Raw genomic sequence first — 17062 nt, 5'->3', positions numbered from 1 at the left:
GGTAACCTAGAGAAGCACTTGCCCAAGCCCCACACAGTTAGTCAGAAGCTCTTCATCATGGAGCGCTGCACTTAATGCTACTCTACAGTGTGACTTGAGTTGTTTTGTTTGGTTTGGGGTGGGGGGAGCACTGCATTTGAGAATCTTTAAGCACTCTCCTTCTCAGCACAACTACTTGGCCTATCATATCTAAATTTCAATCCTCCCTGCTTCCAAAAATAAAAGATATTTATATATAACTCCACATGTTATATAAACATATAATATATATTTATATATATAACTCATTAAATGTCTCAAATTGGGCAGGAATTTTCATTTTAATAAGAAGTATGAACTTTCCCTAATATCTAGAGAGTAAGGTTCTTAAACCATGGGGATCATGGATAGAATTCCACAGGAAGTCCATGAAAATAAAAATAAATTATATTTTCATATTCACTAACCTCTCACTGATAGCTAGAATTTACTTCAATTATGAATTTAGGCAATAGGCCACAATAGACCTGGCAGTACCTGTGATTTCATCACAATAGAAATCAGAGATATTTTAAATTCTCAATACAATTGTGGCAGAGATCTCAAAATATGATTTACACTTATGGAAACTTCAAAATTACATTAATTATGGGGCCCACCACTATATCATGTTATTTATTTTGCTAATGAAGCACATCTATTGCTACTTACAAATTTGTTTTTTATATGTAGAATTTTGATCACTGGATTTGAATCTAACTGGTTTTCTTTATGGTTTTATGTTATATTTTTTGCGTTTAATTTTTTTTTTTCTGAGAAGGAACCCATAGGTTTCATGACCATGTCAAAGGGGCCAATGGCACAAAAATGTAAGTAAGTAGTAGTATTTACTTCATCCATTTATTCATCTATCTTTCTATCTATCCACCCATCCGTTCCATTGGATTAACTTGATTAAGTATGCTTGTCATGTGCTGGGCTCAGTGTTAGGTATTGCAAACTTGGAATTAATGTTCTTACAGAGCCACCAATCGTCATTTGAACTTGAATTCCAGAAAATCTGCCAAAGGTTCCCAGAACATGCCAGAATCTTCACATTTGAGATGACTTTGTTCTTTGAAAGATATCCATTTAACCATCAATCTCTTAACTGAGGGAAACCCAAGGCCACTGTCACTCTTTTCTTCGTCTCCTCCTTTCTTTTTTTTTTTTCTGGGATGAAGATTAGCCCTGAGCTAACACTTGTTGCCAATCCTCCTCTTTTGGCTGAGGAAGATTGGTGCTGGGATAACATCAGTGCCCATCTTCCTCTACTTTATATGGATGCCACCACAGCATGGCTTGACAAGCAGTATGTCGGTCCGCCCCCGGGATCCGAACCTGTGAACCCCGGGCTGCCAAAGCTGAGCGCTCCAACTTAACCGCTATGCCACACGGCTGGCCCGTCTCCTCCTCTTTTCAATCTCTAACATTTTCCTCATTTTCTGAAACCTATGCAGGTGTGCCACTTCCTAGAAATAAGAGGAACGTTGCTACATTTTAAGCCTGGTAATAGAATTTGCACATCATGGAATTATATTCTATTGCTGTAAGTCATCCTTAATTGCCAACATCGTTTTTCATGTCTGACTATAGATGAGGTAGCAGATCAGCGCCTAGATTCTATTTGTCAGTGGCAACTGGAGAATCCAAGCTGGGTTCTCCCCATGTCCAGGATGAGAAAATAAATAATATGGTCCTGGATACAATCTGATTAGGCAAGGGAACATTAGGAAGTTTTGTTGGTTATAAACACTCTCTCTAAAAGTAAGCACATGTGGTTTTCAGTTCCAGTCATGACAGAGAGGCTAGTATTGAGCCAACCCTCCTACTGAAAACAACGAAAAAAAGTGAAAACAATATATATGAAACAACGCTTAGAAGGCATTGGCAAGCCATGAATGCAAGCAGGACTTGAGGAGCTGTGATTCTCAACAGAAGGGCTAGAATCAGGGTGGGAGACAGGTGGGGAATAAAGATGGGTTTTCTGGGCTAAGGAGACAGAAATCAGGAATTAGGGATTGCCAACATGTCTGGGACTTGAAGGACAAAGAACCAGAGAAGAAGAAACTTAAGAGAAAGAGTCCAAAAAGTCTGTACACAATTTCCTCTCAAATTTCAGGCTGAATTCTAAGCTGGGCATGTGCAATGAGACTCCAAGAAAGCCAACAGAAAACAGCATCTGGGAGGCTAAGGAGCTGAGCAAAGATTTCATAAACAGGACACAAAACACTAACCACACAAGAAAAAGATTGATAAATGGAATTGCATTAAAAGGACAGACTTATGTTCTGATTTACAAGTTCATGAGAATATTTTTGTTAGAAGCTTTATTTTTACTATTCACGTTTGAATCTATGATTCCGTTTTTGTGTGTTTCTATAGCTCTAAAAATAATTTTTTACAGGAAATGGAACCATACAATGTGGTATTTGTAAACAAGGTGTCTTTATCTACTGCTCAAGCTCAGGGGTCTTGAGCAGGTTCAGTTCAACTCCTCCCTTGCCACCACCTCAGGTTTTAAATTCTGAGAATGGGGTTCCGCACCACCATTCCAACGGTATCTCTGGCCATATCGGGCAGGGGTTGAGGGTTGATCCAAGCAGAAAATGTGTCTTGTGACCCCTATGGTGTCTTGTGACCCATATGACATCATGACTTTTGGATGGTCAATGGCCAGGAGGTGGAGGCCGAAAGCTGACAAAGTGAGGTCCTTAGCAGATACTGAATGAAGGAAAAAGTAGTGGTAAAATATATCCCAGCTGAATTGATTCTTAACAAAGAAGATGTTAATGCTGAAAGTGATAAATCATGAGCATTAAGTGATGATGTGATGATAAAGGGATGTTGACTCGGATAGTAAAGACCAGTGTGTGCCTATTTCTGCTTTTCCATAAGGAAAAAATATTGTATTGCTGGCATAAAACTACTTCAGTGCTTAAATCTTTCTTTAATTGCCAGAATAAAACATTCCAGACTATTTAAACCTTAACGTTGATTTGTCAGAAGTATTTTTCTTTATCATTCTACAAGTGATTTCACCTTCCCTAGGATGAAAATAGCAACACCAATGCTTTCTTCTTCTTTCAGTCCTTGAATCATAAATATAATTAAGTCTTCAAGTCTAGCCATGACATTGTGTTATAAATATTATGAATTAAATTTTATTTTCTAGTTATTGGTTAATTGAATAACTTCTCTCTATATTTACCTTATTTCTTTTCAGATAATGGCATCACATTTCCGGGCACTTTTAAATGAGCCCAACTGATTTAATCAATCAAAAATGTCTTGGTGGACAAAAGAACTATTGTCATCAAGTGAGTTTTTCGGCATTGTGAGGTGGAATTTATGTCTCAAAAATTCCAAAGGTATTAGAAACTCCATTAACTTAGTATATGAGTAATGATTACAATTGTCTTGGAAATGTTGATGTATTGGTTTATTTCACAATTTTACACAGGAAAGCTAGACATTTGCAGCTTTTCTCCTGCATTTTGTATCATAAGTAAATCATCACTGAGTCAATCATAAATGCCATCTGCATATTTATGAAAACTGAAGGGCATCAATCTATAGTTTCCTTATTAATTCTTCAAACACTGCATTTCCTCTTAAATTGAACAATACATACCCCATAGTGAAAAAAAAAATTTCAGCTTTGGTTTTATAGCTAGCTCTACATTTCTAATCAGAGGATAAAAGAGTCTGATCTCACGACCTATTTATATAGTTTTTAAATTTTCTAAGAAAAATAAAGCTCGCTATAATGAATACCTAATGGTATAAACACTCCTCCATTAGTGGTTGCTTAGTAACTACATACTGCAAGCTTGTGGGGTTGCTAAAGAGGCTGAATAAACGGAAATATTGAGATCTATTTCCAATTCAGGTGGATGAGGGGCAGCAGTGGGCCAGATTCCTTTGTTAAAATTGTTTTTCCATAATAGTTTTGCACTAAAACATCCTTCTGCACTAAAACTTACTCTTGTAAATGACTTCTGCAGATAAGAGTCCAAACCAAGTAATGGTCTAGGATTTTAAAAACATTCAGTAAAACTGAACCAACACTGCTTCATTGTTCTGTATTAGCCCCAGTTTCTGTTCTTAGAGTGACTAGACTGGGGAATAATATTCTTACTGTACCTTTAACTCTTTAATGAGATCTTCTATTTGGACATCACTTTAGCACTGAATAACCAAATACAGTTCCTAGCTAGAGGTGGTATTAAAAGGGGCTGGGAGTGATTATAATGATATATTTATGTTTAGCTTTGGCTCGCTTCCTACCTAGAAGATTTAATTTCCTAATTATGTTTTGCTTTAGCTTAGGTAAAATTAGCTTGCATTCCCTTGGCACACACCAACTGCAGTTGGTGGAGGAGGCCTTCCAAAACCATAGGTTGTTGACAGGAGTGGCTAACTAGATTAGGATTAAATTTACTGAGTGAAATCCACAAAGAGCCTAAACACATGTAGATAATAACAAGCTGATGATGAAGGAATGTAGTCAGGTCATATGAAAACTCGTTTCTGGCAATGTCCTGGTTTCAAAAACATGTGATAGACACAGGGCACTCCAAGCTCATCTGTGCTCTTTGTTAGACTTCCTGATGTCAGGATTTGGGGCTTCCTAGGTTGGTCACCGTGGTGTAGACAGGGATAAGTGTGGTCTGGAATATTTAAATTGTATAACTATAGCCTTGTGGATACAGTCAGAAATGATTTGCTACTCAGTAATTTTGTCATTTGGCAATACTAAGACATGATAACATATGGTTTGCTCTTTGGAGTTAACATAAATGTTGTCATTTGACTGAAATAAAGAATTCCCTTATTCCAAGAGGGAAACTGTTTTAGGATATGTGTATGTTCTTTCATCTTTTCGTATGGAAGGAAGCATCTCGTCCCATCATTATGTATAACTCGCTGGGTTTTTGGTTTAATGGGTTGGAGGCTGTGGCTGGTGAGGCCAAGGCCATGGTTTAATCAGAAAACCACTTGGCTCCCCAACTACAGTCTGCATTCCTAGCTGCAGCAACCCATTTCACTGGTCTTAAAAGAGAATCTTGAAGAATGCTCTAAGGCTCAGCACAAACACCTCTGTTCCAGGATTCAGAAAATAATTTGTCTCAAATTCTTTTGTCAGTGGGTCATCTACATCATTATATTCAAAGGAGAAAAAAATGTAACTAACAGTTTTCTCTGTTTGCAATAGATTCAATCTCTTTTCATTTTAATGCTGAAAGAAATTCACGGATTAAAAATCATGATTCATTTTTGTTATAGGGATTTCTTTTCTTCCTGCTTATACTTCCATCTCTCTTCTTTTCCCCTGCCTTTCAGAAATTTTCTCTTCAGCCCTGGTATGTCTTTTTTTTCAATTTACTTAGCTGTTTAATGAAGCTTCAAAAGATTTAATTTCTGGAGCCATCAAGTCACTACCCTTTCAGATCTATTTGGTTTGACTCTAATAGAGCTTGTCTTTGTGCAAAGAAAGTCTTTCAGAAAGAGTTAATTTGCAATCTCAACAGAGGCTAATTCTCAGGAGAGATTTTAAACCAGCAAGTGTTCTCCTGGTGGAGAAGCAGCCCGGGGCCAGGCCACTGTGAGGGAGTTAACTCCTAGCGTGCTTCTTCTGTGCATTAGGGTGGGATATTCCATCAACCCTCCGCAGCAGGCAGTGACAGCTTTAAGGTACAGACAAAACCCTGTTTATTTTCCTCCCCAGGTCCGGGACTTAGCAGTTAGAAAATGTGCTGTCTTGTGATTTTTTTTTTTCACAGGAAAAAGAAAAAAAGGAGGTGAGAGGGAAGAAACCACTCAGGGATTCATTCCTTTGTGGGGTGATTCTGCTTTAAATTGTATTTAGACTAATAGAAGCTACTTCTTCCCAATGATGATTTTTTAAAATTGAGCTGCATGTATAAAATAAATGGGATTTGCTTTCCAGGGATATTGTCATGTCATATTCCCAGTTCTTAACCCCTAAGTGAAGTTTATTATTTTATTCTTTTGTCTTTTTTCAGAAGTGAGCCAGTTAATTTCTTGGGTAGTAATTCAGCATCAGTATCAAGCATCAGTATCAAGAAAATTCATTGCCTTGTGATGTGTGAAAATGCATTTTGAAAAGAACAAGGAATGCTTTTGGTTCCAACTTTAAATTTTTACTACCACTTCAGCATCTAAGTTTTACTGTCAAACGCTTTTCTTTCATCTTATAAGGAGTCTAGTTATTCTAATAGTGAGCAATTTCAGAGAGAATATTTGATAAAAGAAAGTGGTATAATGAACAGAGATGGAAACCATAAAGTCTAAGAGAAGGAGTAGCTCTCAGAGTAAAGCCAAAGAAAATAAACAAATGAGCACCTTTGTCTACAGGATAACCTGGAGGTGATTTCTAAACCTGTGACCCTTAACCCCAGGGCTCCAGGTGAAAGTTCTTTCTTGATGTAGACCTCTTCTGGGAGGAAACTTTTTACAATTTATTGATCACTCTTTTTCAGGGTCTTTGCAGAAAAGATGTCCTCTGCCCTGGTTTGTGTCATATTTAGATGCAATTTGGATAGTGAAGCAATTAAAGTGCCAAAACCTTTCATTAGGTGTCTGCCATTTTTTAAAATGAGCTTGATCTGTAACCCTTGGACTGAACATTCCAGTCATTCATCTTCCAGAATTTCAAGTCCAGGATTTGGTTGTGGTTTGATTTTACTTCGTTGAGACACAGCCTGAATGCCTCCATTTGATTTTGCGCTTCCAACACATTTTTGGGATCTGGTGATTTGGGAAGGCCTGTACCATATGGTCTTGATAAGATTTTCACATCCTGGGAATTGGCAGGAAAGGGTAGGAATTGAATCAGATGTGGGAAGGGAAAATTAAGAGTTTGGACCTAACTCACTCATATCATGAAATATATTCTGAGACCTATTATTCCCATAAAATCAATTCTTAGGGAAGGTTTTTTTTTTTTTTTTTTTTTGGTGTGTGTGTCTTCAACACATGGGAGTAATTCCTTTAACTTCTCTTAAAAGTTGAAAGCTTCCTTTTGCAAGCAATGACACAAAATTTCTTGGTTAGTCCTTCAGAAAATAACTCAGACTTGGAGTCAAAGAACAAAAAGGAGCCTTGCTTCACCTTTCTTGAAAAAGAGATGGAATAGAAAGGTATAGACCCAGGGGCCAGGTGCAGGGTAATAAAGGGTACCAGGACGCATTTTGATCTGGGAGTTGTTGGTTTTGGGAGAAGAAGAATAAGACAGAGGCAGACATAGACACTAGGAGGGTACAAACGCCCCGGCGGCAGTCTTGCCAAAAAAAAAAAAGAAAAGAAAAGAAAGGAATTTAAGAAAAAGAAAAGGGTGCCTTACGTGATTCCTAGCGGCGGGATAGAGAGGACTGAAGCGAAGGATTTTTCCTTGCTTTACAGAGAATTCGGATTCTGGAGGCCTGACATTTAATCCGGTGGGTCTGCACCATCCGCTTCGTGGGGGCTGTGCTGGGCGGGCGAATCACCTCTTGGGCTCTTTCTTTCCTTCACCTCACCCAGCGGCTTTCATTCTCCCATCTCCGCGCCGCGCCATAACCTGGCCTGGGCATGTGCCCATTTCCCGTATCTCGACGAGCCGGCTGAGGGCTGGCGCCGGGCGCGGGGCGGCGGGGCGGGGAGCAGGCGGCGGGCGGCGCTCCGGCGCGCAGCGGGTTAAAGCGGCGGGGGCGGCGGCGAGGGGAGGAGGGAGCGCGGCGGCTGCGGCGGCGGCCGGGCTGCGAGCGCCCGCGTCCGCGTCCCTGGACCGCAGCGGGTTAAGCGCCGCCCGCGGCGAGAGGGCTGCACCCGGAGCCGCGGCTCCGAGCTCGCATTCGGATCCGCTAGGGCAGGAAGATGGCGACGGACGGCGCGAGCTGCGAGCCCGACTTCTCCCGCGCCCCCGAGGACGCGGCGGGGGCCACGGCGGAGGCGGCGGTAACCGTGGTCCCGGGGTGGGCGCGGGGTCTCGGGGTGGGCGCCCCCGGGCGCTGCGCAAGCCCGCGCTCCTCGGGGTGCCCTCTCCTAGGGGTGCCCCCTCCTCGGGGAGCTCTCAGGGCCGGAGGCCGGGTCGAGTGGGGCGAGGCGGCCGCCCGGGCTAGGGATCCCCCTTGTCCTTTCCGAGCCCCGCGGGAAGCAGCCCCGGTCCGCCCGGTTCTCGGGGCTCCTGCGTGCGTCTCCTGCGACCCCTACGCCCACTCCCTCCGCTGAGGTCGGGTTTGGCCCCCGGGCGAGGACTCGGGTGTATTTCCTGGCGAACTTGACCCCCCATTGTTCGCCTCTCGCTGCGCGCGTGGTTGTGGGCGCGTGTCTGGGGGGTGCCTGGCACTTCTCGGCGGACCGGGGAGAGCAGCGAGGGGGAGGCGGGTCATCGTCGAGCAGGTGTGGGGATGCCCATTGTGTGTGTGTTCGTGTGCCGGGGGCCCCTTGGGAGAGGCCCGGTGTCCAGCTGTGGGCGCTGCTACCGCTGAGCTCCGGCGCTTTGGGTCCTAGCTGCCTGCTGCCCCATCGCTTGGTGGTAGTGGCTTTTGGGGGTGGAGGGGCGGGGGGGAGTGTTCTTGTTCTTCCCGAAACGATGCCTGGGCGAGGTGGAGGTTCAGCACCTGGTATCAACACATTGTTCTTTTTTGCTGGGGGTCTGGAAGCCGAATGAGCTTCCATCCATCGCTAGTTCCCATTTTCACCCCCAGAATATTCCCGTGCACAGAGGCTCAATGGTGGTTTCTAGCTTCTACCCTGGGGGAGGGCTGGATCCACATTTCCTGGGTGGAAACGTTCTCGGGGTTTGGGAAGCAGCTTCGCAGGAGCTGCAAGGATCTGCAAAGAAAGGCAGCTCTGGGAGCGCCTCCCACCCTTGGCGCGATCCCGCTGCTCCCGCCAGAGATTCCGGGTGGGATGGAGTGAGCGGAGCAGGGATGGCCCTCAGTTCTTCCCATGACCTGAGCAGAGTTGCTGCACGAGTGGCAGAGGGCAGGGCCAGGTGTAAATAGCCAGGGCTGCATTGACTTCCTCTCTGTATAGAGGTAGGGCTTTCTGGAGAGGGAGAGGAGAGATGTGGAGGAAGTACTTGGGCTTGAGAGGAGCTGAGCCAGGGAAGGAAAGGAAAAAAAGAGGGAGGGAAGGAAAAACGGAGGTGGAGGGCTGCTGATTTCCGCTTGTGAAACTGGCAAGTTTTGATCTGAAACTTTTAGGAAAATTGATTTTTCATTCTTTACATGGAAAATATGAACTTTCTTAAGATTTCAAATGAAACCTGCCTACTTTTGATGCCGTGAATCCGTTTCTCTCTGTGAGGTACAATAAGGAAGCCAGCTATTAAGACAACAAGCCTCTCAGAGAAGTTGAAATGGTTGGGTACCTTCATCCCTAAGAGATGGTAAGGGGAGGGGAGTGAGAAGAAAAAGAAAGAGGGGAGTGTGTGTGTTTCTCCTTTCCCAGGAAGGTTGAATTTGTTTGTTTAATGGACTTAAAATGGGCTTCGTCTATTACCCTCAATATTTTAATCACCTGACAATTAAACCAAACACAAACATCTGATTTATGGTCTGTAACCGATCTATAGTTTTATTTGGATAGATTGTAAACAGAACCTTGGATGCTAGGTGGATTTTTGTGTTAAGGAGGTCAGTGCTCCCTTTCTGATGCTTAAAATTTTCAGGAGTCAGATTTTCACTGCTGATGGGTAGGGATTTGATCATTTCACCCTGGTTAATGGGAATAGCTATGGAAAATCTGTGAAAGTCCTTTGATATTTCCATAAAATTCTGAGGAGATGCAATAAGGACTCTTAATCTGATAGTTTTCTGAAATAATTTTTGACTTTTTAGTAAAATTTTGATGATGGCTTCTTAGGCAGTAAACTGAGTATTTTACTTTTCACTTAAAGTACTCCCATATCAGCCTCTTGACCTGTAGACTGATTTTTAAGTTAAAGAAATCTAGGTTGAGGAATGATATTTGTTGTTATAACTGCTCCTTATCTAATGATTAAAAATCAAAGACGTTTTTAGGCATTTTGGGTTCATGGCAACTGAGGACTTAAAATTTTTTTCGTTTTTAGTGAATAATTCTTTTTTGCATTTTAGAGATTTCATTTCAAGTTGGTTTACATATTATGCATTTCCTATGTACATTTGGCAGTTATGAGCCAATGGAGATTCCAAAGCAGTAGGCTATTTTTGAAAGTGAGTGTTTTCACTAAGTTTTGACTATTTAGATTGTTGCTTAGAGACAAGTTTAATTTATAGTTTTCAGCTTAATATGATTTTCAGTGGAGTGTTTTAAATTTAGTTTGTGATCCTTGTTCTTAGCTGTTTAAATCCTGAAAGCATCCCAAGTGTAGAGCCGGGTAACGGCTACATTATTCAATAGGATCATATTAATAGTTTTTGCTGTGATCCACGCCGGGAGACCTGCTATTTTCAGTGCCTTAGCAAAATGTGACTTTTATAGGCTATATTGCTATTTCTACTCTGAAAAATAACTTCTGATGGACAAGGCACTATGGAAAACAAATCTTCCTGCTTTTTATTGTCACCAAAGAATTGAAGAGTGAAAGGAAAGTGGAGCTCTTTTTAGAGCTATGTTTGGGAAGCTGACCAGCATTCTTGTCATTCTGGACTTTTCTGGAGCAGCTAATACGCAAAAAGTAGATATAAATTTTGTTGTCACAGTGATAGTGGCAAGAAGAAAAATTTGGGCAATTTTGTTAAAAATGCACAACAGTAACATTAAACAAATTAACTGGCACCTTGAAATTTTTTTTTTCCAGGTGACAGAATTGAATGTAAATGCAATGAAAAGAATCTTCTTAGCCAATTTTGCTAAGCTTTCTTTAAAAAACAAAAACAACCTAAATTATAGTTATATGGCAGCTATAGAATATTGAAAGTTTCACAGTACAATTTTTAAGTAGGAAATAATCTAAATTTAATACACATTGCAGAAGACTTACTGAAATGGAGACATCACAAGTAACATATTTGCTGCCCTAAAGTAACGCATTCCAGTGTGGAAACTGTCGTGTAGCTAGGAATCCAATCAGAGATGATGGTGTCATGAGAGGCACAAATAATTTGTGTTAGGAGTCTGGGGAAGAAGAGTCGTGGAGAGGATTCCTAGTGGAAGGATCTGGAAACATTGCACAGAAGGATGGGATTTGAGCTGGGCCTTGAAATGTAAGGAGGACTCGGACAGGGAAACTGCAGGTAGCTGTGTGCAAGTGTGGCTGGTTTTTAGGGTTCCTTGAGAGATGGCGTGGGGCACATGTGAGGAGCTTTCAAAGATGAGCATAGAAATTTCAATTTCAGTCTCAACTGTGTGCTTTAGAAAAATAGTTTCGAAGTTGAGGAAATAAACTAAAATATTCCCCCAAAGAATAGAATATAACTGCTTTCAACATGATGCTTTTCACTCTTTACTTTTTTTCTTCTTAAATAATAGGTTGTACCTTTCTGTTTGCGCTTGTGTTTTTGGACTTCATTATTGTTGCTATCGTGGTTATTATATTTCTCACAGGAACAATTGTGTTTAGAGAAAAGCATTTGTCCTCTCTGTGATTGAATCCATGCCTAGGCTAGATTGCCAGTTGGTTCTATCCTCTTGCGTTTCATGTAATTTTATGAGGTGAGAAAATGTTTCACAGACTTAGTACTTAATCAGCCATTTACAAATATCTGCTGTTGATCATATGGACAGCAAGGCTGTGGCTGAGAGAGAGCAGCCTCCTCCTTCAAGAGGAGCTGTGTGGGTTTTGTTTGTAAAAGAAAGCAAAAGTTGCTTAGCACAGTTCCAGGCACGTGGTAGGTGTCCCACCAATATTTATTGAATGAAGAAAATGAACACTCACCAAGAAGCTGTGTCATAGTAGTGAATGTTGATTGGCTAATTAGAAATTTTACTTTGTGCATTACCAGATTGTAATGAAACTATTGGCCTGTGATTTGTAGTAATTAACATTATAGATATTATAGATCTTTTCTTCTTTCAGAAAGATGACCCTGATTCTTATCGTTTTTGATTTTCATTTTTATATTGTCCCATTCCAAGCTGCTTTTCTCAATGACATTTCAGATACTTTACAGATTTTTTTTTAAATTAAATTTCCAACACAATTACTTTTCCCTTTAGATTTTCTCTCTTCAAAACAGTGATTGAACCTGGAGATGTGGTGGTGGTGGGATGGAAACTGCACTCTCCCATCCTGAATTCTTCCAATAATAGAGTCAAGGCCAAATCACCCACTGGGGTGTGGAGGAGGGAACGATTGAGAGGGGGGTTAAGAGGGAAAAGCAGGGAAGTTTGCAAACAGGAAAAGGGGATAAAAAGAAAGATTGGGCAGGAAGAAGGAGGTTAGGCAAGGCTGTGGAAAAGTCTGCAAATGCCCAGAAATGTGGGATTAGAATTCAACTGTGTGCCTAGGAAGGATGGAGCAAGTTTCTCTCCCTTCCATTTAAGCACGTCTGAGTATTGCTTTAGAAGGAGACTTTATTTGAATGCACTTGATTGTATTCTTCTCTATTGGAGCTCCTTTACAAGACTTATATAACATGGAAAAGGAAACTTGTCTTTTGTCTTTGACGATTAGGTAAAGAAATGGAGAATAGTTACAAGAGAGATGATGATGACATTGATAACAAAGGACTTTTAAAATTTTAGCTTAATCTGCTACAAATAACTTGTACAAAAATAATGAGATCATGTTATTAATGCTGTACACAATATGATGCCATCCATGTAGAAATCTTGATTTTAGAAAAAAAAAATTCTCTCTTGGAATAAATTGTTAGTAAATAACCAACTAGGTTGAGGATCGATTTAAAAGGTTATTATAGTAAGTGCAGTATAGCCAAGTTAACATTACTATGTGGAATGGATACTTGTTTGCAGATGATTTGGTTTTGACATTTTTATATTTAATTGAAAAGGCAACAAGATGATTCCAGAAGGCCTGAGTTCTTCCACAAAAGGGCTTTTAAGAACATCATTTAGATGTCCATGTCTCTCAGCCTCTTCATTTGAAAATCAGCATGCTGACATTTGCCATCTACAGATAATCGAGACGATATTCTTCAATGCATTTTAAACTTCTTAAAGGACGGATACTGGATCTGGATGCCAGCTCGCATGTGGAGATGATCCATGTCCCATGTAGGGCTGATGTAACATTGAAAAGCTGAATTAGGATGGAAATAGACGTTTGTTTTATCTGAGATGTAGTCCTTTCTTTCCAAAGAGGAAATGGAGACTGAGAGAAGATCTGAAAGGAAGAAAAGGGACGTACCTGCACTTAATTATCAGAGGCTACCACCCCTGACTAAACCAGTTTTCTGCTTTCATTCCAGTTTTCTCTACTTAAAATTAGTTACATCCATTACCAGCTTTCCTTCTTGACATTCTATTTACTTGTCATTTTTATCTCCTTCCAATACACTGAGTTGCTTGTCTTGTGTGAAAGACCCCACGCAGTGTGGTTGATTCGAGGCGCATGACCCCAGTTTCTTGCTATGATGCTGTAAAGGCGCACACCAAATTGCCCTAGTTTAGATTATTCTAAATGGTTTTTGAAACAATGAATGAAAATGATTGAATGATCAGTTCTTAGTTGCCCTCTAAAGTGGGTCATAACATTGTATCTTAGTAAGACTGGTGTATCATTTACATATCATTCACATGCTTTGTGTTTTTATACTGAGTGAAATACGCATTTCACTCAGTATAAAAGTTGGGGAGTGGGGTATACATGATGGGTAAAATTATGTAAAGATATAATACTCTTGCTGTCCTGACACATCTAGTAGAGGTGAGAAAATAGAGAGTTAAGATAGATAAGTTTAATATCATGAGGAAATACACAAGGCAGGACACGATTAATAGCCAAATGAAGTAATAGAACAGACTCTAAGACTGAATTGAAAGAACGAGAGATTTCTGAGTCTGGAAAGACATATAAAATGGGATTTGAGCTATGTCCTGAAGATGAATTAGAGGAGAAAGGAGGTTTAGGAAGAACAAAATCAGAGATATGCAAACCCTGTCAGGAACACTCTTACTTCCGTGTAGAGAGAAATCAGAAGGAATAATCTCAAAGCAAGATATAACTTTAGAGATTAGAAATAGTTTTAGAGCATGAAAACATGTACTTTTGTTCATGAAAATCCTTGTAATTGGCTAAATTCACATTTTCTTAATATTGTAAATGTTCTCTGTACCTAGAAATTTGGATTTAAATTTTTCATGTTAATGATACAGTCTTCAAATTTTGATTTTCTATTTGAAATCTCAAGATGTGTTTCATTGCTTTTCCCTTCTTTACAGCCTTTGTTATTCATCCCCAAAGCATAAATTTTGCTTACACGGAAAAATTCTAAATGGATTATTAATTATTAGTGTGCACTGTTAAACTGAGAGGAAAATACATTTCTGTAACTTCTGAGCAAAGAGGCAAAATCAGTTTTCTGCAAATATCTCTCAAAGGCTTCAGGGAATGACCTAAATTTCCTCAGTCCAGTAATCCAGTTACCCTGATGGTATGTGAAATCAGGACATTTGGGGGCTGGAAGAGATTTTAGAGATCACTTAGTGCAACATTCTCATTTTACCACTGGGAAACCTTAGATCTAAAGAGAAGAAATAATGTTCTTCCAGTCCATCTGCTTTCTCAGGTACCCACCTCCCTCCCACATGATAAATTCATTGATCAAATGCAGGCACAACCTACTGGATTTGAAACTGGAGGAGATGCTCTTGGTGTCTATGGAAAGAACCAGAGAATGTGTCTGGTTTTGTGTTTGGTCACTAGATTTTGGCCATAACTGATATGTTTGGGCAAAGATCTGAGGGGCACTTCTGCCACTGTGGCTCATATCTCCTAAAGGCTTTTTGGCAACCATTAATGTGCTGACTCCCTTAATTCTTAAAGGATATAGGTAAGGGTCTTCTGGCCTTACTTGGTTATGACTGTTGAATTGCATACATAAATCCAGTGTTTTAGATCTTTTTTTTTTTGGTGGTGGGGGGTGGTAGTGAAGGAAACTTGATATTGGCCTGTGTTCAGTTCTGGCCATTTAGGATGACAGTTTAGCCAGGTTCTATTTTATCTTCTTCCACCCTCGGCCCCGCCCCCTCTCTCCTGTATGAGAAAACCCAGAAGAATGCCCCACCCTCACCCCCCATGACCACCCCAGGTAATTCAGGGCTGTTGAAACTGCTGTGTTGAACAGTAAGAGTTTGGGGTTATGTCCTCTTTCATGTATATACGTTTGTCTGTGGCCCCAAGAAGGCTCGCTCTTTGTTTGATGACCAGACTCTGAGTTAGTTTAAGTTGCCTGTGCCAGATTTTTAAAACTAGGTGTTAAGAAGTGCTTTTCCTAGAGTACTTTTCCTGGCAAACCTCAAACATGACAGGCAGACTTGTGGCCTGTGGAGTTGAAATCTAGCAGAGTTTTTTTTTTTTTTTTTTTTCTTTTTTGAGTGCCTTGCTGTCACTAAAAAATGAGATCTGGATTTTTCTTTGTTAGTTAGGAAAAGCAAGTACAATAATAATAAAGCTTAGTCTGTGGTCATGTCTGATGTGATTTCTTTTTGGGGAGGGGGGAATGTCATGTTTTCATGGGTGCCCTGATGGAGATCCTAATTTTTTATGTGAGTGCTGGCATGTGGATCTATCCTGTCTTGTATCTTCTTTTGAAAATGAGGTTGTCAAGTTAGTCTTTTAAAATATAAAATTTATCAAAAAATAAAGAGGATAGGAAGAAACTTTTGGAAGTGGTGGATTTGTTTATGGCATAGATCGTGGTGTTGATTTCATGGGTGTATACTTATCTCCAAGCTCATCAAATTATATACATTATGTACAGCATTTTGTATGTCATTCATACTTCAGTAAAATGGTTTAAAAATATTATAAGATTTAGAACATTATTTTGCTCTTAAACCAAGAAACCTTAATAATTACTTTTTCTGTGTCCAAGTACTTTTGTACCATATGTGCATCAGGTCAGATAAATGCCACTTCATATGAAACAACAGTGTAGTTTTTATTGGGATTTTTCCTCCTGGGTTTCTTTATTTTTCTAAAAATGCCAAAGTGCTTTGAAATTATTTGTAAAATACTTAGAGTCTTACAACCTGTAACATGTTTTCGTATACTTTCTTTTACCCTGTTTTGCCAGAATAGGGGATGGAATCACTGAGTGTTGGAGAATGACAATTTAAAAATATTATTCTGATATTTTTATTATTGAAGGCCAGGATGTAAGGTTAGCGAGGAAGCGGGGGTGAGAGGCATAGGGGAGAGAGCAGCTGGTAGACAGACGCACTATATATTTAAAATAATACATCACTTCATACATTGTGATGGAAGACAGATTTTTTTTAACATTCTGTGTAATGTAATGTATGGTTTAGCAAGAACCCTTGTAACAGTGTTTTTTATTTAGATGAATTTCCCTGTTTATTGATGGTGATGTGCTAAAAACAGAAGTGTTGGTTGCAGGTCACATGTTGTGATGTTGACGATGGAATCAGGGCAGGCTCTCCTGACTCTAATGTGAATCAGAATCTTGGCAGTATCTTTTATAATTTATTAGTTTTTAACATGGAGTGCTTTGCTTATGAAGCTTCAGAGAAACAAGGACAATATATACAATTAATTAAAATCTGTAGAACAACCAGCAGCAGCATTAATAAAACATTATCCTCTAAAGCACATAAGAATTGCAGCTTACTCTCCCATTTCAGTGGGAAAAACCAGGATAAAAGAGTCTGTCTTTCATCACAGTCAATAAACTGAGTTTATTGGACCTGGGCTGGTAGATTTTCAAAGAAATAGGCTCATAGCCAATATCCCACTCCTCCATACGTACAACATCTGCGTGCTCTCAGCTTCAGTAACAACAAGCACCAGCCTTTATTTAGCACTTACTTCATTGATGTGTTCTTGTTTCATCCTCACAAGAGCTTTGCCGGGTAGATGTTAGGATTTCTATTATGTAGATGAGGAAACAGAGACTCGAATAGG

At 40.2% G+C, this 17062-nt stretch overlaps 1 protein-coding gene across 2 annotated transcripts in view; it reads left to right on the top strand.

Annotated features, from left to right (window-relative positions):
- The first annotated feature begins 7811 nt into the window (after positions 1-7811).
- Positions 7812-17062, top strand: part of CTTNBP2 (cortactin binding protein 2) — a 151767-nt gene continuing 142516 nt past the window's right edge. For both annotated transcript variants that reach the window (XM_058528923.1, XM_058528933.1), the window contains exon 1: positions 7812-7980. In XM_058528923.1, coding sequence (XP_058384906.1) covers positions 7900-7980 — 81 coding nt within the window. In that variant the 5' untranslated portion in view covers positions 7812-7899. The remainder of the gene's footprint in view (positions 7981-17062) is intronic.

Source organism: Diceros bicornis, chromosome 3 (assembly GCF_020826845.1).
Source record: "Diceros bicornis minor isolate mBicDic1 chromosome 3, mDicBic1.mat.cur, whole genome shotgun sequence".
Classification (NCBI taxonomy): Eukaryota; Metazoa; Chordata; class Mammalia; order Perissodactyla; family Rhinocerotidae; genus Diceros; species Diceros bicornis.
This window is presented reverse-complemented; position numbering and strand designations above follow the sequence as displayed.